General features: G+C 31.2%; 2 protein-coding genes and 1 pseudogene across 2 annotated transcripts; all 3 read right to left on the reverse strand.

Annotated features, from left to right (window-relative positions):
- Positions 1-9,731: 9,731 nt before the first annotated feature.
- On the reverse strand, positions 9,732-11,071 carry LOC131636771 (probable F-box protein At4g22030). The gene has a single exon (XM_058907370.1). The coding sequence runs from the start codon at positions 11,012-11,014 to the stop codon at positions 9,764-9,766; it is 1,251 nt and encodes a 416-aa protein (XP_058763353.1). The 5' UTR covers positions 11,015-11,071; the 3' UTR covers positions 9,732-9,763.
- A 7,579-nt stretch (positions 11,072-18,650) lies between these two features.
- On the reverse strand, positions 18,651-19,115 carry LOC131636780 (uncharacterized). Its single transcript, XM_058907378.1, has one exon. The coding sequence runs from the start codon at positions 19,113-19,115 to the stop codon at positions 18,651-18,653; it is 465 nt and encodes a 154-aa protein (XP_058763361.1).
- A 5,192-nt stretch (positions 19,116-24,307) lies between these two features.
- Positions 24,308-25,541, reverse strand: LOC131636781 (probable F-box protein At4g22030; annotated as a pseudogene).
- Positions 25,542-27,064: the final 1,523 nt, after the last annotated feature.

Below are 27,064 nucleotides of genomic sequence, written 5' to 3' on the forward strand. Positions count from 1 at the left end.
ATATTGCGAATGAAAAGACTCCTCCTAAAACTCCTCAATTGAATAGTTTAGCAGAGAGGATATGAATCGAACACTAATTTAGGGAGTGAGGTGTATGCATAATGAACCATATGATTATGTTGATGATCAACAAGTTAGAGATGAGGAAAATATTCCAACTAATGATGATGAAGGGGAGAGATATGTCACAGGATGAGAATCTTGGTGAAGCTCTAGAGTCATCTCAAGTTCAACTAAGGAGGTCTAACAGACAGAGACAAACTTCTACAAGGTATAATTCTGATGAGCATGTGACCTTGACTGATGAGGGTAAACCCGAGTGTTTTCAAGAAGCCATGAAAAGTGATGAAAATAAAATCTGGTTGGATGCAATGCATTATGAGATGAAATCATTGCATGATAATCACACTTATGATTCAGTGAAGTTTCTTAAAGGAAAAAGAGCTTTGGAAAAAAGGTGGATTTATAGAATTAAACAGGAAAGCAACTCTAAGTATCCAAGGTATAAAGATAGATTAGTGGTGAAAGGTTTCCTTCAAAGAAATGGTGTTGACTTTAATGATATTTTCTCACCTGTTGTAAAGATGTCATCAATTAGAACCGTGTTGAATTTGGCTGCTACTCTTGATTTAGAGTTTGAGCAAATGGATGTTCAAGGCAATGGTACAAGAAGTTTGAGTCTGTTATGTTTGATCAAAGATATCATAAGACTACTTCAGATCATTGTGTCTTTGTTAGAAAATTTTCTTACGATGACTTCATTATCCTGTTGTTATAGGTTGATGATATGTTTATTATAGGGAAAGATATTTCTAACATTGACAGGTTAAAGAAGCACCTCGTCGAGTCATTTTTCATGAAAGACATGGGAGCAGCTAAACAAATCTCTGGCATTAGGTTCATGTGTGACTGAAAAGTGAAGAAATTTTGGATGTCACAAGAACATTATATCGAAAGAGTGTTGCAACGATTCAAAATGGAAAACTCTAAGGCAGTAAGCACTCCTCTTGTTACTCATTTTAAGTTGAGTTCTAATCAAAGTCCATGAAGTGTTTGATATGAAACATGTTCCTTATGCGTCTGCTGTGGGTAGTTTGATGTATGCAATGGTGTGTACAAAATCAGATATAGCACATGATGTTGGTACAGTTAGTAGATTTTTGTCAAATCTAGGTAGAGAGCATTAGAATGCTGTAAAATAGATTTTAAGATACCTTCACGGTACTACTTATACGAGACTTTGTTTTGAAGGAGATAAGCCTACTCTAGTGGGGTACTCTGACTCTGATATGGCTGGAGACGTTGATTCCACAAAGTCCACTTCGGGCTACATGATTAAATTTTCAGTGGGAGTTGTGGCTTGGCAATCCAGATTGCAAAAGTGTGTAGCATTGTCCTACTATAGAGGCTGAGTTCATTGTCATTATCGAAGCATGCAAAAAGTTATTGTGGTTGAAGAATTTTTTGCAAGAGCTTGGTTTTGTTCAAGACAAATATGTGTTATTTGTTGATAGTCAAAGCGCCATTCTTCTTGGTAAGAATCCAACTTTTCATAATAGGTCCAAACACATTGATGTGAGATATCATTGGATAGGTGATGTTTTGGATGCTCAGTTGTTCGAGTTAGCTAAAGTTCATACAGATGATAATGGTTCTGATATGATGACTAAAACATTACCAAGAGGGAAGTTTGAAGCTTGTTGTGATATCACCGGTTTGGCGATTTCCTCCACATAGTTGTGAGTAAGAGATTTGTTGGGCTTGGGTTCCCTTCCTATGTGGAGAAAAGTCAAATATAAATAACCCATTTGTCTCACTTATTTAAGTGGAGAGTGTCAATTTAGGGTGAAGAGAAATAGAGAAAAAATAAGGATTTAAAAGAGAGAAAAGAGGAGAGAAACTCATTCCTGTTTTTTCTACACCAGTCTCACTAAATTGAAGATCCCCGATTCGTTCACCGTCAGATCGAGCTGAAAATTTATGGGCATGTTCACAACTCATGTATCTAACTTTAGACCGTTCAAAATTTGAAAACAAGGTCTGAATTGAGAGATATGTGTCTCGCATTAGAGCTGCAGATTTGGGTTATTTTTCAACTTTTTTATTCTTACTTGTAAGTTAGTTTTGCTTTGTGATTTGTCACTGTTAGCTATTGTTTGTGAATCACATTAAGACTCTCTTGTACGCTTAATTGATTATAGTGAAGCTATTTCTTTGGTCAGGACGACACGTGATTTTTACTCTCATATTGAGTGATTTTCCATACGTTAAAAATATCGGTATTTTTTAGTGCGTTTATTTGTTTGACCTGTCATTTTATATTTGTTATTGATCCTCGAGGTTCCTACAAGTGTGGAGAATTCTATATCTACTGCGTATTGGTTTATTATTGTGTCTTAGTTTTCTATCAGAGTGGTATCAGAGCCAATGGTTCAATGAAAGGACCAACTCCTTGTATCGAAAGTTTTCCTGACAATGTGGTGGTCAGGCGGCATGTCCCGCTTATGTGCCTGCAACGACGGTACAAGTGTATGTGGATGAAAGAGCTTCCGCTTGAGGCGGAACATAGTGGATGAACTCACACTCGAGGGGGAGATTGTTGTGTACAAGTGTGAGTTGTTAGTCTCATATTGCTTAGAAAAGTGGAGGTTGAACACTTTATAATTAGTGAAAGAATCCAAACACCAATCATTTTAAGATTTTGGATAAATATTTGGCGTCTCTTTCACTTGTGTATTGCTCTTAAGACGATATGTAAGTTCCCCGTGATGATCCAACATAAATCAAATTTCATTCTTATAGGTTAAGTTATATCTCCACAAGTCCATCTTTGAAAAAATTGGTCATATAATCTTAAATCTTAATTAATAGTTTCGTAGTTTCTTATTTTAAGTCAAAGAACAGAAATCAATTCTTTTTGCATTAAAAAGAAACAGAACCCACATTAGTATTATCTTTCCTATACATTTATTATTTCAAACAGTCTAAAACCCAGGACTACGTGTTTGGATCAAAATTAATTTTAAAAAGATTGATTTTATAAAATTAAATTTATGCAAAAGTAAATTGAAAAATTACTAATTTTTGAGCTAATACACCTGGTCAATTCTAGTTTATGTACGATATGATTTAATAACTGATTCGACAATGATCGACTCAATATTTAATTCTATAATATAGAGTGAAAAACGCGGTGTTGAATTAATAGTTGCATACTAATCTCACACTAAAAAAGTCATTTCTCAAAGAAGACCAGGATTATTATTCTATTCATATTCAGCACTGCCTCATATTAATCAGCCTTGTCGCTATCATCTTGTTCTCCTTAGCGCACAAAAATATCAAAAATTAATATTTGAAACATTTTTTCACTCTACAACCATTTTCTTGAATCCATGTACATTGAATATTTTATTTGTTTTGACATAGACTTAATAATCGCTCAATTCACATTCAACAAGTTATCCATTACTCTCTTATTATTATTCCAAGTATTAGGAAAAGATATTAATAATAGTTAAGGTATAATATGAAAATATTTCGTATATCTTGTAAAACAACGAAAAGTGTATATCATATTCTTTTGTACCTCTTCTCTCTTCTAATTCCCTTTAGGTTTGACTGCACTACAAGTATGTAGGGGTGGGAATAGGCTGGGCCGAGATAGGCTTTGTCAAGCCTGAACCTGGTCTGTTATAATATTCAAAGCCTAAGTATGGCCTGTAGTCTATCATAGGCTTATTTTTTTGGCCTGGGTCTGGCCTTTTTGAAGGCCTGATTGGCCTATTAGCCTACTTAAAAGCCTATTTCATTTGAACATTTGTAAATAAGTCATTCAACTCGTCTTTATATAGACTAACAAATTAAAAGATCAATGAGATTAAAGGTTTGTTTGCATTAATTTATTTGAGTTTACCTAGTAGCATCAATTTTGTGATATTATTTGTTTGAGAGAACTTATCGAAACAACTTATGACATTGTTCATAAGATTCTTTTCATCTTATTTTCATAATTTCTTCAAGATAACTAAAATTTATTTTTATATTTTTAATTCAAAGTAAAAAATATAATATAATAATAATAAAATTATTCATATGTATTTAAATAGGCCGGCCTCTTAAGCTTAAAAGGCTTTTTATGTGGCCTGTGGCCTAGCCTTTTTAGCTAAATAGGCTTATAAAAAAGCCTAGACCTTTTCTATTTATCTAAAAAGCCTGGTCTGACCTAGGCCTATGTAGGCTGAGCCGTAGGCCCCTGTTAGTCGGCCTGGCCTATTCCCACCCTTACAAGTATGGTTACGTTAACTTTTGTTTGTTAAATTAGATTAAATATCCAATATCCTCCCATCACTGTGTGCTCTAATTTACTGTTTATTTATCTTCTCTCTAAAAAAATAATACTTTTTAAAATGTTTATTTATCTTCTAAAATATATAATTGTTGTGAGAAGTGTCTAGAATTTATTATATAATATGTAAATTGATTGTTTTTCATACACTTCATTAAAGAAATACATGCTTTCAAATTGATGAAGAAGTTTATAATCTGAAAGTTAAGCTATTCTTGAAAACCAACTTAAACAAACCATTGTTTTCTGATTGCATGTGTCTCATCGTGCATTTCATACTCTTTTACATATATATTATGGTCTATTGGTCTAACTCCTTAGATACATCGTTGTATTCGATAATAGTTAAATTTCTTGTAGTTAATGAAACTTAACTATAATCGAAGACAACAATGCATCTAAGGAGCCATGTCATTATACCATAATTTATATGTAAAAGAACATCAAATGAACGATGAGACGCATGCTGTCCGAAAACAATGGTTTGTTTAAGTTGGTTTTCAAATACAATTTAATTTTCAGATTATAATATCTATGTCAATTTAAATGAATGTATTTTAAGTCAGGTGTATGGAAAACAAGCAATCTACATATTATATAATAAACTCAAACAACATCATACTACAAAACAAGATAGTATAAATTTGTGAGAAATGAAAAAGATATATTATAAATTTCTAGGACACACCTTTTATTGAAACTAATCGTTGAACGGGAATCAATTCTAAAGTTCATCTAGTTTGTGAAGCAATGAAGAAGAAATATAAGGAGGAAGAAGCTTACACAACAACTTCATACTTATATTTCTTCTCATTCTATCTCAAACTAGATGAAGTTTGTTATCGCTGTTGTTTCTTCATTAACTAAAATGTGTTATTCTTGTTGAGTCCTACAATAATCATGAAAGTTATTCACATGTGAAAACACAAACTTATTTGTCAACAGAGTATGAAAAACATCTTGTTTGTGAAGCTATGAAGAAGAAGTACAAGATGGATGAAGTTTCCATCATAGCTTCATGCTTCTTGTACTTTTTCCCATAGTTACACAAACAATATGTACCATAGTCAAAGTATGGTCTTTGTTAAGGTAGTGAAGACGAATCTGAAAAAATGAGAACAATTAATCAACAAAAATAACATGCAACAAACGAGATAATGGGGAACTATCTAACAATAAGATGTAAGAAGAATAATACCTTAACATATGAAGCACAAGATTCACGGCTAATGGTGAAGAAGAGAAAAATGGGTGCTAGGGTTTCACTTTGAAGGAAACGACGCTACTGTCAATAAGGGAGAGAAAATTCACTTATATGGGAAAATTATTTCACAATGGTTATCTACCAACCGTATTAATAAGTGTTTATTTATTATAAATATATCACAACGGTGGAACATACCAACCGTATTCATATTCCTTTAAGTTATTATATAAAAATAAATAAAAGAGAAAAGACACGCCTTAACATTAAGGGAATAATATATATATGATGGCGTTGGGGTTCGAACCCATGAAAGCTTGATGGTTTTACCACGGTTGACTGCTCAACAGTTGTTATATACAATTAATTTTTAATCAAAAAACAAAAATAATATGATAGCGCCTTATTTTAGAGATGTCACCACGGTGTAGTGAAAAACCGTGGTGACCATGGCATTGTTGTTTACGTGTTTTGTAGTAGTGGTATTTGGGCAGCCCTGCCTTAATTCAGATGACTTTCGATGGATCCTCTTTGACGAAACATTCAATAAAATCATCCAGGAATTTCGGCCTCTCCTTCTTTTATCTCTTTCCATAGTTATGATGTTTGTATCCCCTCCATTCCCTTTGAAGGTTTCTCTTCCTCGCAGGGGTCTAGATCTACCAGTTATGTGGGGTTTACACCCGAGGCTGCAACCTCCTCAAGCAAGTGTTAATTTGTTAGAAGGGCCAAAAGCTATGAATTTGATGAGACCAAGTTGTTGAAGTTGGTATTTGTGTTTGTTAGAGTTTGTTTGAAGTCCCACATTATTTAGGTTCCCGGACTGTTGGGTGTATAAATATGTGAGAGAAACCTCACCTATTAAGAAAGCTTTTGGGATTGAGATCCAAGCATACTTAACACAAGTCTGAATCGAGCACCACGATATGGTCCGCAATGGTATATAACACTAAGGATGGCCAATGTAAGCCTTTCTAGAATTTTGTTAACTCACTCCTAATCACAAATAACTTTACCTTAACAATTCTTTTCTCCTTTTTGATCCCAAATGCCATCGGAATCTCAATATATCCTCGGGTTTTTGTGTCAGTACCGTGGAAACTTTAGAGGCTTCCTTCGTGATAGGGTTGCAGTATCGATTCCAGGCCCAAATTAATGTACATTTTCACTTACTTAATGTCGTGAGAGCTCCCTTGGTACATCAAAACACATTGAACTTTGTGCCCTTCCATTGATGCTCTTATATGGATGAGTATTTGATGGTTTTAGAGCAGCTAACTAGTGGATTACCATATTATGGCAATTATGGTCTTTTCTTGCCAATGATCCTTCAAAAGGCACCCTTCGCAAGAGTTTTCATTCTGAGTGAGGATGGTCTCCATTTATGATAAAGGATTGGATTTGAGTTCTTGCCTTGTATTTTAGTGGACACTTAATGGGTAAATCTTTCCAAATGGTACACAGTTTCCCATCGATGCAAGCTACGATGCATATGTCACCCCACTGGTTGAAAATTCCCCTAGAGTGTTTTTGGGGGAAAAAAGGACAAATCTGCTTTCCTCCATCCACCTCTATCAGCCTGAGGTAGTTCCTTTGGTTGTGTTTACATTGTATTCTCGCTATATCTAAGAGGCTATGTTGAAGGTTTCTTCCACCTGAATTCACCAACTAGTTTGAGATAAGATAAAAGAGAAGAAAAATGTCGTTAAAATGTTTCCCGTAAACAATGTCGATGATCTTGTGTGAACTCAAGATGGTCACTATTGAAGCGATGGATTAACATTTGATGGTGTACTATGAGTTATGGTTGCAACGCTGAAGTCCTAGTTCAATGTTGGGGGAGGGTGTATATGTAAATGTTGCAACACCTAAGTCAACAATTATTGAAAGTGATAGGTATTTTTGAATTAGAAAATGTGTACCTAAATTTTAAGGCATGCGATAGATTTTATAGTTCGATTCTAAAGTTTTAAATTCCTTTATAATTTTCTATTTTAAGACACCTACCTTTGGATGGTAATATTCGATGATATCTTGTCTTAATTCAACGGTTTTTTATCTTCTTTTTTTTGAGAAAAATAGAAATTTTATTCCCAAAAAACAAGTGCGGTACAAGCTGATCCGTAGATCCAGGCCACTAAAGGACTATATGACCATTACAAACCAAACTAGTGAATTAGTTTCTGTTACAAAATCTAGCCAATTTCTTATTATTATCCACACGCCATAATATAATATCTATAATTTCTTGACTGTGTAGTAACTTTTGTGTGCCATTCTAAAATATAATCTTATTGCGAAGGCTCCATATCATGTAGATTGTCTCTGCCAATGTCATCTTCACCAGCTTTCTCTTGCTACCTTTTCCTTTAACCATGTTGCTGATCCATGCCAATTCTGCAGGCCATTCTTCAAGTCAATGGTGAATGCCCATCCAAGCTAAGATTTGGATCCAAATCTGCTTGGTTTTGTCACATCCAAAGAACAGGTGGTTACAATACTTTCAATTAAGCCACAGAAAACACATAGCCCATCACTAACAGTTCCAAACCTGGCCAGTCTATCTTTAGTTGGAATACGCCCATGGCAAGTGAGCCATAACAAGAATATTGCTCGTGGGCGAGCAAGATTGTCTATCATCAGTTTTCTCCATGAAACCTTCAGCTTGGGGCCTCGAAGCATATCATACATGAGTTTAGTGAAATAGGTACCTGTTTGTATAAACGAATTCCACACACCAGAAGCCATTAGGTTGTCTTTGTTTTTGAAGATTGCCTTAATGATCCAAGAGCAGTTCTAAGATGGTTGATAATTTCTACTGTCTTCATTTTTCAGTTAGTATGCGTGTATCCAATGTATCCACAGTCTATCTTTTTTGTTTGTTAAATTCCACAACATCTTCCCTATGGAGGCTTTGTTCCAAGTGTTAAGGGATATGATATTCAACCCTCCTGCAGCAATTGGACCACAGACATGATCCCATGCAATTGGAGCCTTCCTGTTGTAACTATCCTTTCCAGTCCAAAGAAAGTTTTTGCATAAGCCTTCAATATGTGTGATCACCTTTTTTGATAACGGAAAGATTTGCATCCAATAGTTTGCAATAGAAAAGATGACACTTTTCAACAATTGTTGTCTTCCTGCATAAGATAAAAGTTTTGTGCTCCAGTGATTCAATCTCTTCATCATCTTCTCAATTATGGGTTAGCACTCTTATTAGACCATTAAATAAAGTCATCAAACAAACATTATTTAACTACCATAATACCATAACTAATCCATCTAACTCTATAGAGTTAAACATGTTTTAACAAAAATAATATTATAATAAGTGACATATTTGTGTTAGAAACTCATTCAATTACTTTTTGGTTAAAAAAATAGCTTCTCTTTTATGTCGCAGCTACCTAATTCCACCATCTTATATTGTAGCTTGAGAAGTCAAATATATGAATTTCAATCAAATTTTTCAAGAATACCAAAGAAATAAATTCTAATATTTCATAATAGTCCAACTTTTGAACATTCCTTTAAACATAAAGGAAATATACATTTATCAATCTAAAACTAAACTTTCCTTTCCATATATATATATATATATATATATATATATATATATATATATATATATATATATATATATATATATATATATATATATATATATATATATATATATATATATATATATATATATATATATATATATATATATATATATATATATATATATATATATATGGGGACGACTCAAGTGAGAACACTTGGTTATTATGAGAAATGAGAACAATGAATCACGACCATTAGATTTGATTTTAATGGACTGGATTAGTTTCTCTTTCGGTGTTGATTTAAAATAAATATTAAGGATCATGGAAAGAGAAACCAATCCAGTCCATTAAAATCAAATCTAATGGTCGTGATTCATTGTTCTCATTTCTCATAATAACCAAGTGTTCTCACTTGAGTCGTCCCCTATATATATATATATATATATATATATATATATATATATATATATATATATATATATATATATATATATATATATATATATATATATATATATATATAGAGGTGAATATATATCAAATAAATATTTGTACATAAAGAATAAAATAACATGTTTTTACTTTACAATTAAAAAATAAAGTTAATGAATCAACACTAGATCTAATCCAGCTTCATCTGTTTCCTTGTATCACACGCAATCAAAACAACTTGCTAGCAAATTCATCAACCTCAATTCCTTCCATTCTACAAGCAACAGATTTCAAAGCAAGTTGTCTCATCTCACAAACACTTCTTCCCAACATCAAAGCCATTTTCATTTCAAACAACTCTCCATTTTCTCTCATCTCATAATCTTTCTCTTCCAACGTATCATCAACACTTTCTTCCAACAGCTTGAAGAATCCACCACAGTTTCTATACATTTCAAACACCATACCTATTTGTCCACCATGTTCAATAGCATTCACTACAGCACCTAATGAACCAGCCATGACAGCAACTATAGCTGCAATTGAACTGTTTCCTACACATGCAGAACCTATAGCTGCAATTCCAGTGAGTAATGGACCTGCTATTCCTAAACTCTTGTTAACCTTCAATATCATATTTCCAAGTCTCTCATAATCTTCAATGTCTTTCCTCTTCACAACTTCAATAACTTCTTTCAATTCCATTTCAAGTTCTTCACTCCATCCATTATTATTATTATTATTACTATTTCTCTTCTTCATCTTTCTTTCTGCTGTATTTCCTTCTTTTCTTTTTCTCGGCCACCAAACAGCAGGTTCATATTTCTCCGGAAACTTTTCAAGCATAACACCTAATAAAGGAAGAGGATAAGCTTTATCAAGAGCCAAAACATTCTCCACCAAACACCTCACATCATGTTCCGTTAGATTTCCAAGAGAAATCCCGGTTTCGATTTTAGCCCTAAGCTGTTTAAACAACCTCGTAGCGTTTCGTTGTTCCTCGGCGAGTTGCGAAGGCTGAATCTTGTTCATGATTAGAAGCAAACCTGTTGCTGCTGAAAACAAAAGAGTGGATGATAGTTTAAGAGCCAGAAGAGGTGCTCCGATAGCACCGCTTGCCGCGGCTACACCGGTTAACGTTGTAGCAGTGAGTGTGATCATGTTGATGTTGTTTAGAAGTAGGTTGTTCCAATTCTGACGTTGTTGGCTGAGGTTGTTGTGCATTTCTATTCTGTCGGATACAGAATCTAAGATAGCATAGAGTTGCATGGTGATATCATAATTGGACAAAACATTTTTTTGACCATTTAACAATGGAATTGTTAATCCTTCAACATTGTTCTTAGTAGGTATTTTAGGAACTGAGAAATTATTGGTTTTTGGGACACGAATTGAAGCATTTACTGATCTTCTTAAAGGAACAGAAGATGAAGAAAAGAATGATGTTGAGGTATGTATGGAGGCCAAAGCCAAAGCCATGAAATGAAAAATATTAATATTTGAATGGTATAGTTTATTTATGTGTATATTTGTGTTTTGGTATTGATATATAGAATGTGTAGGTGGTGGTGTTTATATAATATTATGATGTTATTATAAAGAATGGAAAAGTCAGAATCAAAACCAAGACCTATGAGACTTAGCAATGTTTATTGACTTGGTCATGTTCAAAATTTTCTGCAAGAGAGGTTTGGCTTAGGTTTCAATGTGACATAGTAAAACTAAAACCAACTTCATAACTTGTTGAAAGATATAAAGAATCACCATACACAACCTACCACAACAATTTTCATTTGTTTATATGTATTATTACTCCTCTTCCTCTCAATTGTAAGAGAAAATAAAATAATCTAAAAAGACCAACATAAAATTTAATGATATTTTAACTTTATTTTAATGTTTTTATAAACACATCTTTTAGAATTTTAGTTGAGTCAAACTTAACTTTACAAAATTGATTTATAAATTGAAAATTATTCTACTTATAAATATATTTTTCAAACTATATTTCACATGTGCCTTTTAACACCCCTCGCTCATGTCTAATGTCTAATATTATTAAATTTAATGTGTAATAATAAAAATTTGATAAGAGTTGAAAAAACTTATAATTTTGAGTCTAATTAAACTCTCAAAAAGTTAAGAGATTTTAATCATTCAAGTTGGTTTAACCAGATAACACGGGGTGTCATCGGTTACAGACATTAAAAAGAGATTAAATAAGTTACAGAAAAGTGATTTTGGAGTTGGCGTAACCGGTTATGCATTCGCAGTAACCGATTACACATGATTATTATTGTTTTAGTTTTGTCAGTTGTAACCGGTTACAAGTTTGATGTAACCAGTTACATGTCTGACAATTTTTTTTTACTTCTGACTTGATGTTTATGTATTCCAATGCTTGTATACATACCCTAGTGGTATGTTTGTATTGAATAATGAATAAAATACAAAAAATTCACCCTCAATTATCTTTCTCTATAACTCTCTCCTCTTTATTTCCTCACACACTCAAGCCTTCCATTCTTTACAAATCTTGTGATTGAATGTTCTAATACTTGGCATCAAGAGTCTGATTCTATCCACCAAACACCTAGTGTGCAACATGAATTATTTCTCCAATGAAAGAATCCATATAAACCTACCAACCCTTGTTGCGAAGAATTCCGATAAATGGTACAATCAAATGAAGGTGTTGTTTGACTACCAAGATGTTCTTAAAGTGATCAAGAACATGGTGAATCCCCTTGTCGAAGGTGCAACGGATGCACAACGAGCAACACATAAGGAAGAGAAGAAGAAAGAATTCAAGGCATTGTTCTTGATCCATCAATGTATGGATAGTGACAGCTTAAAAAAGGTTGGTGATTGTGAATCATTAAAGCAAGCGTGGAAAATTTTGGAAAAGACATATGTTGGAGTTGATAATGCGAAGGTGGTTACAAACTCACAAATGTCAACTTGAATAAATTCAAATGGAGGAAAAGGAGACAATTAACTATTACATGATGTGAATTACTCAATTGGTGAACCAAATCAAGGCTTGTGGAGAAACTGTTACTTAGCGGAATTTTGTGTCAAAGATTTTGCATTCTTTAACGGCAAGATTTTACAATATTGTGGTGGCGATTGAGAAATAGAAGGATCTTGCGACATTGAGCAAAGAGGAGCTTCAAAGCTCTCTTGAGGATCGTGAGCAAAGGATGGAGGACAGAAATAACGACAAGGAAAATATGGAGATCTCTTTGCAAGCTCCATTCAATGAGAAGAACAAGAAGTCAAAAGGAAAATGGTCCATGAAGAGTAAAGGGAACTTTTCAGAATTTTAGAGCGAGAGAGTCTTAAAATTTAAAGAATTCAACTTGTCAAAAGAGTGAGAGCAGTTGCAACAAGAATGGTGGTCAAGACAACTTTAGAGGTAAAAAGGGAAAACTTGACAAGAGGAAGGTTCGGTTATTTTGCAATAGATTGCAATGCGAACAAGAAAGAACCTCAAGCGGATGAAGGCAAGGTTGCAAGGCAAGATTTTGATGATGATAACACACTGTTGGTCATGATCATAAAAGGTGAATGCAGTAGTAGCAAGATGCAGGATGTTAGGTGCCAAATTGTGTTAATATCAAGTTTAGTTTGTGGCACCTTTCGACCGATTTTATCGAGTATTCGTATAATTCCTTTTAGTTTTATATAATTATTTGTAGTTTTATAAATTCAGTTTTTATTTCATGTTAATATGTTTTTTAGTTATGATTTTGCAGGTCTTGGCAATTTTTGGAACCTTTGAGCTTGATTTGGCCAAGATTGAAGTTTGGCTGGCAGAGCTTAACGCGCGTCGCGCGGTATTAGGGCGCGCCGCGCCCTGTTTTAGATATTTCTGAGGCTTCTAGCAGAGAAATGCGCGCGTTGCACGCTGGGGCGGTTTAATCTGCAAGTGACTTGGCACGAAGCGCGCTAAAGGGCGCGAAGCGCCCTGGACAGAAAAGAGAAATGCTATATAAGGATCAAATCAGATATTTGTGAGGGAGATTCAACTTTTAGGAGCTCAATACACCATTTTTTTACTGTAGCAACTGAGAAGTGAAGATTCGAAGCTTTGATCGTCGATTAATCACCGTTGATGCTTGTTGTTCTTCATCCTTTCTTTGTTGAGCAAGCTACCATGTCTATGGATAGCTAAATCTCATTTGTATCAAGATAAGATGTAATCTTCCTTTACTTTTGTATGTTTTTCTTGTGAATATTATGTATGAACAAGTGATGATCAATATAGATGGTTTAGTTTGTTTATTAAAGCTTTTCTATGGTATAAATGTTTGAGACATCAATGTTTGTACCTTGACCTAATTTCATCATCTATCAAACTATAAATTGCAGACATGGATTTAACGTTTGATATTTACTTTGTATCGGTTTATAAAACGTTATTTGTATTGTTTAAGCGGTGGAGAAATCGGCGGTTAAACAATACGGTAAATCTAGCTATATCGTTGCGGACACGGACGGTATAGACGTCGATACGTTATTATATTGATCGTTAACAAGTTCATATATATATATATATATATATATATATATATTTATAGGTTGACATACAAAGTTAGGTCGGTGAAATCGAATCTTGATACATTCTCTTAAACTTAGAGCTTTCCAATATTTTACTCTTTGCTACTAAATCTGTGAATGATCTTTTACCAAACCCAAAGTAACTTTAACTAAAAAACAACATAAACTATAGAACGGCGGTGATATCGCAATAATCCCTGTGGAAACGATAATCTAAAAGTACTCCAATATACTTTCAACACAGGACATCAGCAGCAGCAGTTTCGGGAACTCTGCAAAATATGCCGTAATTGATTGTGTAAAGACGACAATCAGTTGCAGAGACTAGAAAACATTATGATGAGTGCGAAAGAGGGAGTTCAAACTAGTGAGAAATGGTATTTGGACTCCGTTTTTTCAACTCATATGACGAGGAGGAAGGATTGATTTGTCAAAATTAATTAAGTCGTGAAGAATAAAGTGAAATTCGTGAATGACACTACTTTAGAGGCTGATTGTACCAGTGATGTTTTGATCATGAAAAAGGATGATGGGCATTCCTTGATTAAATATGTATTGTACATTCCTAAAATCAAAGGTAACCTTCTAAGCATTAGCCAATTGCTTGAGAAAGGATACAAGATTAACATGGAAAACAAGATGATACACGTTATTGATGCAAATTAAATAGGGTTTTAATCCTTAAAGCTCATATGAGTGCTGGAATTTCCCTGGTACAGTGGTAGGTACATGTTGATACTGATGTTCCAACATCAGAACATAACATCAAGACAAATGTTATAACATTTGATCCTGATACAGAATAATAGCATTCACCTGATACTTTTGAACACAGATAAATCATATAATGACAGCCATCACAAATCACAGGTTGAGAATAATATCTCAACTTAAACAACAATGTCAGGACAAATGTCTTAACATCATCTGCTGACAAAACGCATATTTACCAAACTGGAGGATATGCAGAAAACTATTGCAGAATGATAAATAGCATAAGGAATTATTAACTGAGTTAAGTGCAACAACACCTAATATAGGGGCTACCAAGCCAGGAAGGAAGTCGACTATCAGCAGTATTAGTTCCAAGCCTGAACACCCTAGTTTACAACTTATCGCCTAATCACTACCCAATGCTACTTCTGCCTAGAAGTCGACATCTAGACCTGAGAAGTCGACATCCCACCTCCAATCATCGTAGTGATAAAACAGTCACACACCCTGTGACCAAGGGAACCCAAATAGAAAGATCACGCTTTCAAATAAATAAGCCACAAACCAGTGATAAAGGAAGACTATACTTCCATTCAAATATACCTAGTCTTGCTTCACTACTTCAACTAAGAACAGTACTTGATCTTGCAAAAAGCTTTAATCAAGAACAATACTCAACTCTTTGCTTAAAAACTTAAATAGTTAGAACACACAACTCAACGCATTACCTAAAGGCTTCTGCGAGAAAACAAACAACTTGACATGCAGTCAAGCAACATACAATATGTCACACAATATCAAAATATATGTGGGAGACTTGAAACGCAAGAGACTCTCAAAACCTAAGACTCAAAGCTTCCCCTAATTTACAATAGTGAAAGTTACATTTACAATAGGTTAGGATTTTCGTTAAATAATCTTCAGCAATCCATGGGCTTTGCAACCTTTTTCCAAATGTTACTTGATCCACACATTGAGAGCTGTAGTAAATCTGTAGAATAATCTTTTCGAATCTTGGAACAAATCTTCAAGTTTCCTAAATTGTTCAATCAACCAATTTTAGCAAATTTAATTCAGTCTTGATTTGATTCTATAGTTCTAGATTAAATTTTCTTGACTTGCGATTATTATTGAGATATATCTAAAAGAGATATAAAAAAATCAAATCAAATCTGTCAAGATTTAAAACACGCGATACTAATGTTCTGGTTCAAGTTGTCATGACATCCGGTAGAACATCTTTCTTTACAGTAAGCTCAAACTCTGTTGTATCAGTATAATCAAGATGTTACGACATCTTGCTCAGCATTTGTCAAGAACCAGGCTTTAGCAAAATTGTTGCCAACCCCAAAACCATGGAACTAACAAGTGTCAATAGAATTTTTAGGGCTGAGCTGAATGTTAAGTAGCATAATCTTGCTACAATGGCTAGTCGAGACGAGTGGATATGGCAATACTATCTTGGGCATCTCAATTTTAGAGATCTTAATGTATAGAAAAAAATGGAATGGTAACCGGGTTGTCATCCATAAACCGGCTAAAATTTGTGAAGAGTATGTGCAAGTGAAGCAACACAAGAATAAATTCATCAAGGATGAAGGTTGCAGAACCAAACATCACCTTAAGATGGTGTATTTTTATGTGTATGGGCGAATGCAACTAGATTCATTTGGTGACAATATATACTTGGTAACATTTATTGATGACCATAGTAGAAAGCAATGGACATTACTAATCAATAAAAAATATGAGGTATTTAAGTTTTTAAGAAGTTCAAATTCATGATTGAGCAATAAAGCGGTATATATATATATATATATATATATATATATATATATATATATATATATATATATATATATATATATATATATATATATATATATATATATATATATATATATATATATATATATATATATATATATATATATATATATATATAATCATACCTAAAAAAAATCTCATTTGATCCAATAAAAATGACTTACTGATCTAGGGTTAGTTTGTTTCAGCTTTAAAAAAATGGATTTTTTCTTTATATTTTTGAAAATAAATTATCTAAAACCATTTTTTAAAATATTACAAGTTTTTTTATATTCGTTTTTTCTAAGATGAAACACTTAATTTGACATCCTATAACATAAGCATACATAATTGAAGACTAAAACTTAGTCAAAATCATAATTTTTTTTAAAAGTTGTATTTCAAAAATGATTTTTATGAAAATCTATTTGAAATAGCTTCAAAATTAAGTGATTTTTTGAAATTTTGATATCCAAATTTTTTCTCCATAAATAAATAAAATACCTAAAATCGCATTTTAAGAATAACTATTCAAACAAAATTTTCATTTGAAGCTTTTATAAAAAATTTCTTTATAAAAAAAATTTCACAAAATTTGATAACACTATAAAAATATTTTTTTAAAAAGCCAAAATAAACGGCCCCTAATAAGAAAAATATACTTATGAATAATATAATGTTTAAGTCGCAAACATATGAATGATATAGTATATAGTATTTATGTCACTTATGCAACTGACATTTCTTGGTGTGTGGCATACTCTATTTTGCCAATGACCACGTCTATACGGTGGGAATTTTCCAGAACCTATCGCAATTGGACATTTTCAATATTTCCAAAGATAACTTAGTTAGGTGGTGAACATTTACAATGTGTTTGTTTGAAGAGAAATGGGTGAGAGAGAAATAGGGGCGAGAGAGTTAAAGGAGAAATAAAATACTTCTCCTGCTTGGAACACAACTGAAATGAGAAAGAGAGATTAAAAATGGTGGGGTCCGCCACCTTTTCTTTTCTCTGCTGTTTAGCAAAGAAAGAAGGAGAGAGAAAATGGTTGTCTTTCTCCCAAATGTACCCTTGATTATTTCATTCTGCATTGTTCAACTTATATAATAAATTAATGTTGCCAACTTGAATGAATCAGTGGTATTTTTTTTTTTCACTTTAACAACAACTTACACTCTATTATAAATTAGTTATATTAACTTTAAACTAATTTATTTGTTTAAACTAATTAACTAACGAAAATTATATTCATTAATTTAAACTAATTTTGATTAAAAAAATGCATTTTAACTATGAAAAATTGCGTATGAAATCAAATATTGATTCTTTTATAAAATTAAATAAAATACTGAAACTAATATAAAATAAATATTTAATTATTTAATTAATTAATTATAAACAAAAAAAATAATTAATTATTATTATTATTTTTAATAAAATAATCTTTAAATATTTAAAAATTTGTTAAATAATATAATTTAATTAATTTATATAGTTGTGTATTGATAAAAGTTTAGAGGTAAGGATAATTTTGTCATTTTAAAAATAATAACACTTCTCTCTCTTCAATTTCTCTCATACTTCTCTTATAACAAACAATACATCGAAATCTACTCTATTTCTCATTTATTTCTCTCTTCTCACACTCTTTCTCACATCTTTCTCTCTTCTCAATTTCATCTTATAGCCAAACACACCCTTACACCTTCAAGCTTATAAGTTATAACTACTGATGTGTAACATCATACAAAAAATGGAATAGTTAAATCTGTTCAACTTCAAATAAGTTTTATAGCTTAAATTTTGAAAATTTCTTTACCCACTTCTCTATGGGGTCACCCCCAATGAAAACCCCATTTTACCCCGCTTCGGAAATGCATTTCCGAGATATTTTTTTTTCTAAATTTTTTTTTTTGGAGAATAGATATTTTATTCCACAAAAACAGAGAAATTACAGTCGATCCAAAAGGATCCAGACAGTTCACACAACATCAAAACACCAAATCAACAAACATCAAATCAAAGCTCCTAATTCCTACGCAGCGACTCTACATGGCCCTGGAGTTTCTTATATCCTCTACCACGAATATAAACAATATGCTGAATCTGGTCCAGGATAGAAGCTTGATCCATTGGCGTGTTGTTAAACACAATATCGTTTCGTGCTCTCCATATAGCATATGTTGTCTCTGCTAGTATCATTTTCAACAGCAATCTTCTCCATCCTTTTTTTGACAATTCCTTGATCAACCAAACTCTCTCAACATTCCAATTCTGTACCGTTTGTGAATAGCCGAGCCATTGTAGCATCCTATGCCAAATTGCAGCCGATACTTTGCATTGGAAGAATAGGTGGTCTATTGATTCCATAGCTGGGCAAAACACGCAAGTGGATTCTGTAATGATTCCAAATCTTTGCAATCTATCTTTTGTAGGAAGTCTCCCCCATGAACAATAACCATAATTGGAATTTCGCTCTTGGTCTTGCTGCATTGTTAAAGAAAACAGTCTGCTTTTTTCTAAATTTTTACAGACTTTGGATGTGCATTTCCGAAAAAATTCCAAAAATTGAGATTTTGACTAATTCGGAGATGCATCTCCGAAACAACAAAAAAAAATCTAAAAAAATCCCAAAAATTAATTTTAGGATATTAATTAATTCACATATTATAAATTTGATATAATTTATGAGTAATGAATAATAATAATTATATATTTTGATATAATTTATGAGTTATGAATAATAGTTATTATATATTTTTATCCTGATTCATATTTTAAAATTTAAAATAATTTTAATTAAAAAAATTAAAATAATTTCACTTACAAAATAAGTTATAATTTTTTATTTATATATTTATAATAATTGTTATATATTTATAAAAAAAATTAAAAAATTAGTGTTTTAATTTATATATTTATATAATAATTATAATAATTATTATACATTTATAAAAATTATTATATATTTATATAATAATTATAAAAATTTAAAAAATGAGTGTTTTAATTTATAATAATTATTATATATTTATATAATAATTATTATATATTTATATATTATATATTTATATATTTCACTTACAAAATTAATAATTATGATTATATATTTCTATTCTGATTCATAATTAAAAATGAGTTATAATTTTTTATTTAGTTTAAAAAAATTAAAAAAAGATTTTGTCTTAATTTTATTTAAAGAATAAATTTTATATTTAATTTTATATAATTCAAAATAAATAATTATGATTATAAATTTATATATTTCTATTCTGATTCATAATTAAAAATGAGTTATAATTTTTTATTTAGTTTAAAAAAATTAAAAAAAGATTTTGTCTTAATTTTATTTAATGAATAAATTTTATATTTAATTTTATATAATTCAAAATTTACTTATGAAATTAAGATTTTTTTTATTTATATAAGTTAGTAAAATAATTTTTAACTTTAAAATTGTTTAGGAAATTTTGATTCACCTTGATTTTATTGATTCACCTTCATTTTATTGATTCACTTTCATTTTATACCTATTAATTGTATTGATTCACCTTGATTTTAATTTTTTAATAATTATTGAATTCTTTCGGAAGTGTATATCCGAAACATTACAAGACCAATTTGGTCTTGGAATATTTCGGATATGCATCTCCGAAAACACCCCCTCTCCCAAAAAGGGATGTTTTCGGAAATGCATCTCCGAAAATTCAAAAAAGGGGTGTTTTCGGAAATGCATCTCCGAAAACACCTTTTTTTCGTGTTTTCGGAAGTGCATTTCCGAAAACACCTTTTTTTTTCAATAAAAGTACGTTTTCGGAAATGTAATTTCAAAACAAGGGGTATTTTGGTAAATTCGTGAGAGGTGACTAAGAAGTTTAGGAGGTGGGTAAAGAAATTATCTAAATTTTTTAATGATTTTTGACTACTTCGATCGTTTATAACGAGTTTTGTTATTAATTGTTTCTTCGGTTGAATATTGATACCAAAATGAGGTATGATCACTTATCAACTCTTTCTCTAATTAGAATGTTTAGCAACAAATATAAATAAGAGTGAAGATCCATTTTAGTCCCTCACAAATATTACACGAGTCAAAATAGTTCCTCACAAAAAAATTGACCCAACTTAATCCCTTATAAAATTTAACCGGGTCATATTAGTCCTTCTGCTAATATTTTTTTCAAATCGGTTTTTTCATAGTTTTAAACCGTGACTGGATTGCCACGTTGGATTTTATTTTATTTTCATTTTTTAAATTTTTATGTTTAATTTCATTTTTAAACAATGAACTAAGGCCCATGTGGTTAATTTTAAACAATTCTAAATTTAAAAAAAAAATACAAAATTTGTATCAATATGGTCTCGAACCTAAGTCTATTCAGATTAAATGACAGTCAATTTAATAAAATAGAAATTGATTTGTCTATTTGTAAATGATAGTCACTTTACTAACAATAGAAATTGATTTGTCTAGTTGTTATTGATAGTCATTTTACTAACCGTAGAAATTGATTTGTCTAGTTGTAAATGATAATCATTTTATTAACAATAGAAATTGATTTATCTAGTTGTAAATGATAGTCACTTTACTAACAATAGAAATTGATTTGTCTTGTTGTAAATAATAGTCACTTTACTAACAATAGAAATTGATTTTTCTAGTTGTAAATGATAGTCACTTTATTAACGATATAAATTGATTTGTCTAGTTGTAAAGTGAAAATCATTTAACTTGAAAGACTTGGATTTGAGACTTCATAGATAAAAATTGTTAACATTAGTAGAAATTATGAAAATTACTTATTTAAAAATTACTTTATAAGAAATAATTTTGCCTTTTTTTGATATTATTCATTGATAACTCTTTAAAAATGAAATTAAAAACAAAAATTAATTTAGTATTTAAAAAATAAAAAAATCCAACGTGTCAGTCCAATTACGGTTTAAAAGTATGAAAAGAACCGGTTTAGAAGTAGGAAAAAACCGATTTGAGAAAAATATTAGCAGAAGGACTAATATGACCCGGTTAAATTTCGTAAGGGATTAAGTTGGGTCAATTTTTTTGTGAGGGACTAATTTGACTCGTGTTATATTTGTGAGGGACCAAAATGGGTCTTCACTCTATAAATAAATTAGAGATAGTAATTAACTTTGAATTTATTTTTTATTTATTCTTCAAACAAAAAATATTTTAGTTTTTCCTTTATATTCAAAGAAGACAATGTAATTAATATATTGTTTAGTATTGATTGACATAGTGATTATTTTATTTGATGAGACTAATACATAACAATTATGATATATAAAAAATAAATACATTAATAATTATTCAACAAAAGTTTAAAATAAAAGAAATCAAATAAGAATAAAATTATTTACTAGTATATTTATATTTTAATATAAATTTCAAATTAGATAACTTTTCAAAATAATAAATCAAAATCACAAATATAAAAATTATTTTAATAACTAATTATGATAAAAAAATCATTTATATATAAAATAATTTTTAACTTTAAAATTGTTTTGGAAATTTTGTTTATAAAATGATTTTTTTTAACTATAAAATTGTTTTTGAAAATTAGTTTATAAAATGATTTTTTTATCTATCATAAAAATAATCAATAAATAATAAATAAACATATTTATTATTATTATTATTATTAATTTTATATATAAAAAGAAGGTGTTGATTAAAATATTTACTAGGCTAATATTATTATTATATCTTAATATGTATTTAATAATATATTTTAACTAATACAATTAATTATACTATTAATTGTATTGATTCACCTTGATTTTAATTTTTTAATAATTTTCGAAGATACTCCTTTCTCAAAAAAAAGTGTCTTCGGAAGTGAATCTCCGAAGTCATATTTTTTCTTAAAAACATGTGTCTTCGGATATGCACATCCTAAATAACTTTTTTTTTCCAAAAAAACACCTTTGAAAATGTACTTCTGAAATATAGGAGTATTTTAAAACTTTCACTACGGATTGCTAAGACTATGTAGAATGGAGGTGTTGAAAAAATTATTCAATAGTTGAATAGTTGCAATAGAGTGTTGAATGAAGTGTTGAAAATGATGTGGATTAATTTGTGTTGAAAACATTCAACATGTTGAATGAGGAGGAAGTGGGGGTCACTATAATATTTTGCAAAATCTTATTGGTTGTTGTAATTGTTTAGATTTTTATCTCACTTTAATTATTTGAAATTATTATTTTATTTTAAGTCAATTTTTTATTTATTTTTATTTTCATCAAAATTTATTATTTTTTTCCTCTATAAATAGAGACTTGGTTTATTAAATTTGAACACGGAAAAAAATTGAGATTTTTCTCTCTAATTTTTCTATTTAGCCTCAAGTAAAATCTTGTTTGTAGCATAACAATCTTTTTAGTAAAATAGATTCCAATAATAACCTTTTAACACCCAAAATTCTACTAAAATATAAAATTAGAAAAATAAAATTCAAATAAATTATTAAATTAGAAAAAAATTATTTAACTCTTAATTATTTTAATTTAATTTTAAATGATAATTGTTATTATATATAATCAAAATAACAAAAACATAAAAGAAAATATGAATATGAAAAAAAAGTGGTGGGATAGGGTGTTGAATTTTATTAAACAAAAATCATTGTAGTGAATAAAAGTTGAATGAGTATTGAATTATTAGGTGGAAGAGGGAGAAGATGATGTGAAAGTGTAAAAAGTGAAAAATTAGGGTGTTAAATTTATAAATCATTGTTCAAAGCTCGAAAATTTATAAGGAAATTGTCAAAATCTTATTAGTTGGGGTTTTGATATAGCGGAGCTTTAGTGAGGCTAAAAGAGCTTTTAAATATTTGGCTCATTTGCCAGCTCAATTTGCCTCTGTTGTGTTAGAAATTTGGGTATGATGATCCTGGATAACTTCGAAGAATCGTGTTCGTACACTTTCCGAACAAAGTATTTCGACCATATTCTTGTCTGGGTTCACGAAATCTTTGTGGGGGTAATTCTCGAAGAACAATCTGTTTCTGGCAAAAGAAAACTGATCAGGAATGTAGAGAGAAAGTATGGTTTTTCGTGTAACCAAAACCGAGGCCAAATGACTCCTTATATAGGAGATCAATAACAGAAACCAGCCAGGAGGTCTGCCCCTTGGACCCCGACGGGGCGCTGCCCCGCACCCCGCCAGGAGCTCTGCCCCTTGGACCCCGACGGGGCGCTGCCCCGCACCCCGCCAGGGGCTTCGCCCCTTGGAACCCCGTTTCAATTATTCGTATTCAATTACACGTTTGGCTCGACGAGCGTCTACTCCGCACTATCCTAACTCGTTTCAAGCTTAACGCATAATTACATCGGCCTATAGTAAATCACATTACTACCAAAATACATTGATGATACTAAAATCACCAACATATTGGTCTTGCCTCTATTTTCTTTCTCTTAGGTTTCTATGGAATAGAACATGATCAAATCTAATTATATTTAATTTATTCTTGCTTATTTTTTCTGTAATCAATAATCAATTACAATTAATTTTATATCTTTCTATAAAAAAAAATATTCTAAAAGAACACAAAAATCATACTCTAAATTATTATGTTGCTTTTTAATAAATATGATTTATTTTATAAGTTAGGAGATAGGGAGTATATCATCTTAGAAAAGCTTGCTAGCAAATTCGTCTAAAACAATCCCTTCCATACAGCAAGAAGCAGATTTTGAAGCAACTTGTCTTAGCTCCAAAAGACTTCTTCCCAACATCATTGCTATCTTCATTTCAAATATCTCACCATTTTCTCTTTTTTCCAAATCATTCTCTTCAAGTGTGCTTTCGATACTCTCTCCCAACATCCTAAAGAATCCACCACTGTTTCTGTACATTTCATACACCATTCCAACTTGTCCACCATGCTCTAAACCATTTATTGCACAAGCCATTGACCCTGCCATCAAAGGAACCATGGCTGACCAAAATCCATCATCATTTCCTACAAATGCAGAACCTATAGCTGCAATTCCAGTGAGTAATGGACCTGCTATTGCCAAACTCTTGTTAATCTTCAATGCAATGTTCCCAAGTCTTTCATAATCCTCTATGTCCTTTCTTTTCATAACTTCAATAACTTCCCTCAGTTCAGTTTCTAGTTCTTCACTCCATCCATTACTACTATTACTAGTCCTCTTCGCCCTCTTTCTTGCTGCTAAATTTCCTTCTCTTCTTTTTCCAGGCCACCAGACAGCAGGTTCATATTTTGAAGGAAACTTTTCAAGCATAGCTCCTAACAAAGGAAGTGGATAAGCTTTGTCAAGTGCCAACACTTTCTCCATTGAAGATTCCACATCTTCCTCGGTAATAAGACTACCAAGACTGATTTTGGTTTGGATTTGAGTCAAAAGCTGTTTAAACAATCTCGTAGCATTTCTTTGTTCCTCCGCTAGTTGTGAAGGTTGAATCTTGTTCATGACAAGAAGCATACAAGTTGCCGCAGAAAACAGAAGAGTGGATGATAGTTTCAGAGCCAAAAAATGTGCACCAACAGCACCACTTGCAGCTGCAACACCGGTTAAAGTTGTAGCAGTGAGTGTAATCATGTTGATATTATTTAGAAGTAGTTCATTCCAATTCTGACGCTGTTCGCCTATGTTTTTGTGCATTTCGATTCTGTCGGATACAGCTTCTAAGATAGCATAGAGTTGCATGGTGGAGTTGTTAGAGATTGTCGAATTGGACAAATCATTTTTTTCAAGTAATAATAAAGGAACTGAGTCTGTGAAGGTACTTAGCCCTTCAATCAGCTTTGATTTAGAAAGTATATTCTTCTTGGGAATAGCAGAATTGGTTCTTGGCACATGGATTGAGGCATTTACATTTACTCTCTTCGAAGAAAATGTTGTTGAGGTGTGCATGGAAGCCATGAAAATATAAGAAGAATTTTACGTGTATGCTGTGTTTTGATTTGTGTTTAGAAAATAGTGAGGAATGGTTTATATATATACTCTATGGTTTAATATTGTGCCAGGGTGGATATTTATAGCAACTTGTAAAGTTATAGTTTTATTATATTTTGAGTAGAAGAGTTATGGGAGTATTAAACAAAGTTTCCTTTTTCTATAATAAATGTTATGTAGTTTTATACATAAAGAATAAAATAAGATATTTTAAGTATTAAAAAATGAAGTGAATGAGTTAATGTTGCATGGAATTAGAACAGGTTGTAAGGAAATGAATGGACAAGAATTGATGATGTTGAACAGGTTGTAAGGAAATGAGTAGACAAGAATTGATGATGTTGTAAGAAACTAATTATTTTCTCAGCTTAGAAAAAACATGTTCCCAAATGCAAAGACATTTATTTTGTGTCAAATTAAAAATATGGTTGTACAGATAGAATTGGAATTGAAATAGCATGCATGGCAATGGCACTTGTGTTGTGTGTTGAAAATGTAAACGAGGGCATTGAATTGACTGCAGCAGGCAGGCAGCCAATATTGATAAACAGCATAGCATATGAACTCTTGATATATCTTATTAAAGAGAATACTGTAAAAAGAAAGCATAACTTGCTGTGTTTTCTAATGTTAGTTATTAAAGGATGTAGCACTATTACTAAGACAAAAAGAAAAGTCAATTTTTCAGGGACTTTTTTACTAGTGGATATAGCACTATTACTAAGACAAAAGTTCTGAACATGATATTGTACATGTTAGTTCGCACAGACATCATTTTTCGGTGACAACCTCTTAAAATGTTGAATAGACTGTGTGTGGTGTTCAACTCCTGAAAAAAGTTCTGAGTCGAAAAAATTTTAAGAGAATATTTGCCTTCATATTTCATTGCATAAACATGTATATATACAAAAGTGTTTTGACTATTAAGATGTTACTAAATCATAACCGTAATTTCTTAATTAATGAGATTGATTTGCTAAATAAATTCAATGTCTCCAAGATATACACAATACCTAGTTGTAGGATGTCTATTATATTTGTTAAATATAAAAGATATTTATATATTCTAATACACCCTTATAGCCAAAACTAGAGGTTGTCGAATGTGGAAACTAAATCAAAAATCATCAAAGAATTTTCGTTGAAGACCCTTATTGAAGAAATCAGCTATTAGGTATGATGCAGGGACATGTAACATACGAACTTGGTCACAATTAACTCTCTCATGCACAAAGTGAATATCCATCTCAATGTGCTTAGTACAATGATGTTGAACAGAATTACTATAGAGATGTGTTACATTTATGTTATCATAATAGACAAACATGACCTTCGAAATAAAGCAATTAATTTCCAAAAGAATACTCCTAAGCCAACATGACTCATATACTACATTAACGACTCCACGATATCCGACTTCAACGTAGGAATTAGACAATGTAAGTTCTTGTTTGGCAGACCAAGAGATAAGGTTATCCCCAAAACATACA

This window comes from Vicia villosa, unplaced genomic scaffold (genome assembly GCF_029867415.1).
Source record: "Vicia villosa cultivar HV-30 ecotype Madison, WI unplaced genomic scaffold, Vvil1.0 ctg.001829F_1_1, whole genome shotgun sequence".
Lineage (NCBI taxonomy): Eukaryota > Viridiplantae > Streptophyta > Magnoliopsida > Fabales > Fabaceae > Vicia > Vicia villosa.

Coding starts and splice junctions, on each gene's coding strand:
- LOC131636771 (XM_058907370.1), bottom strand. CDS start 11,014: ATGGCTTTGGCTTTGGCCTCCATACATACCTCAACATCATTCTTTTCT.
- LOC131636780 (XM_058907378.1), bottom strand. CDS start 19,115: ATGCAGCAAGACCAAGAGCGAAATTCCAATTATGGTTATTGTTCATGG.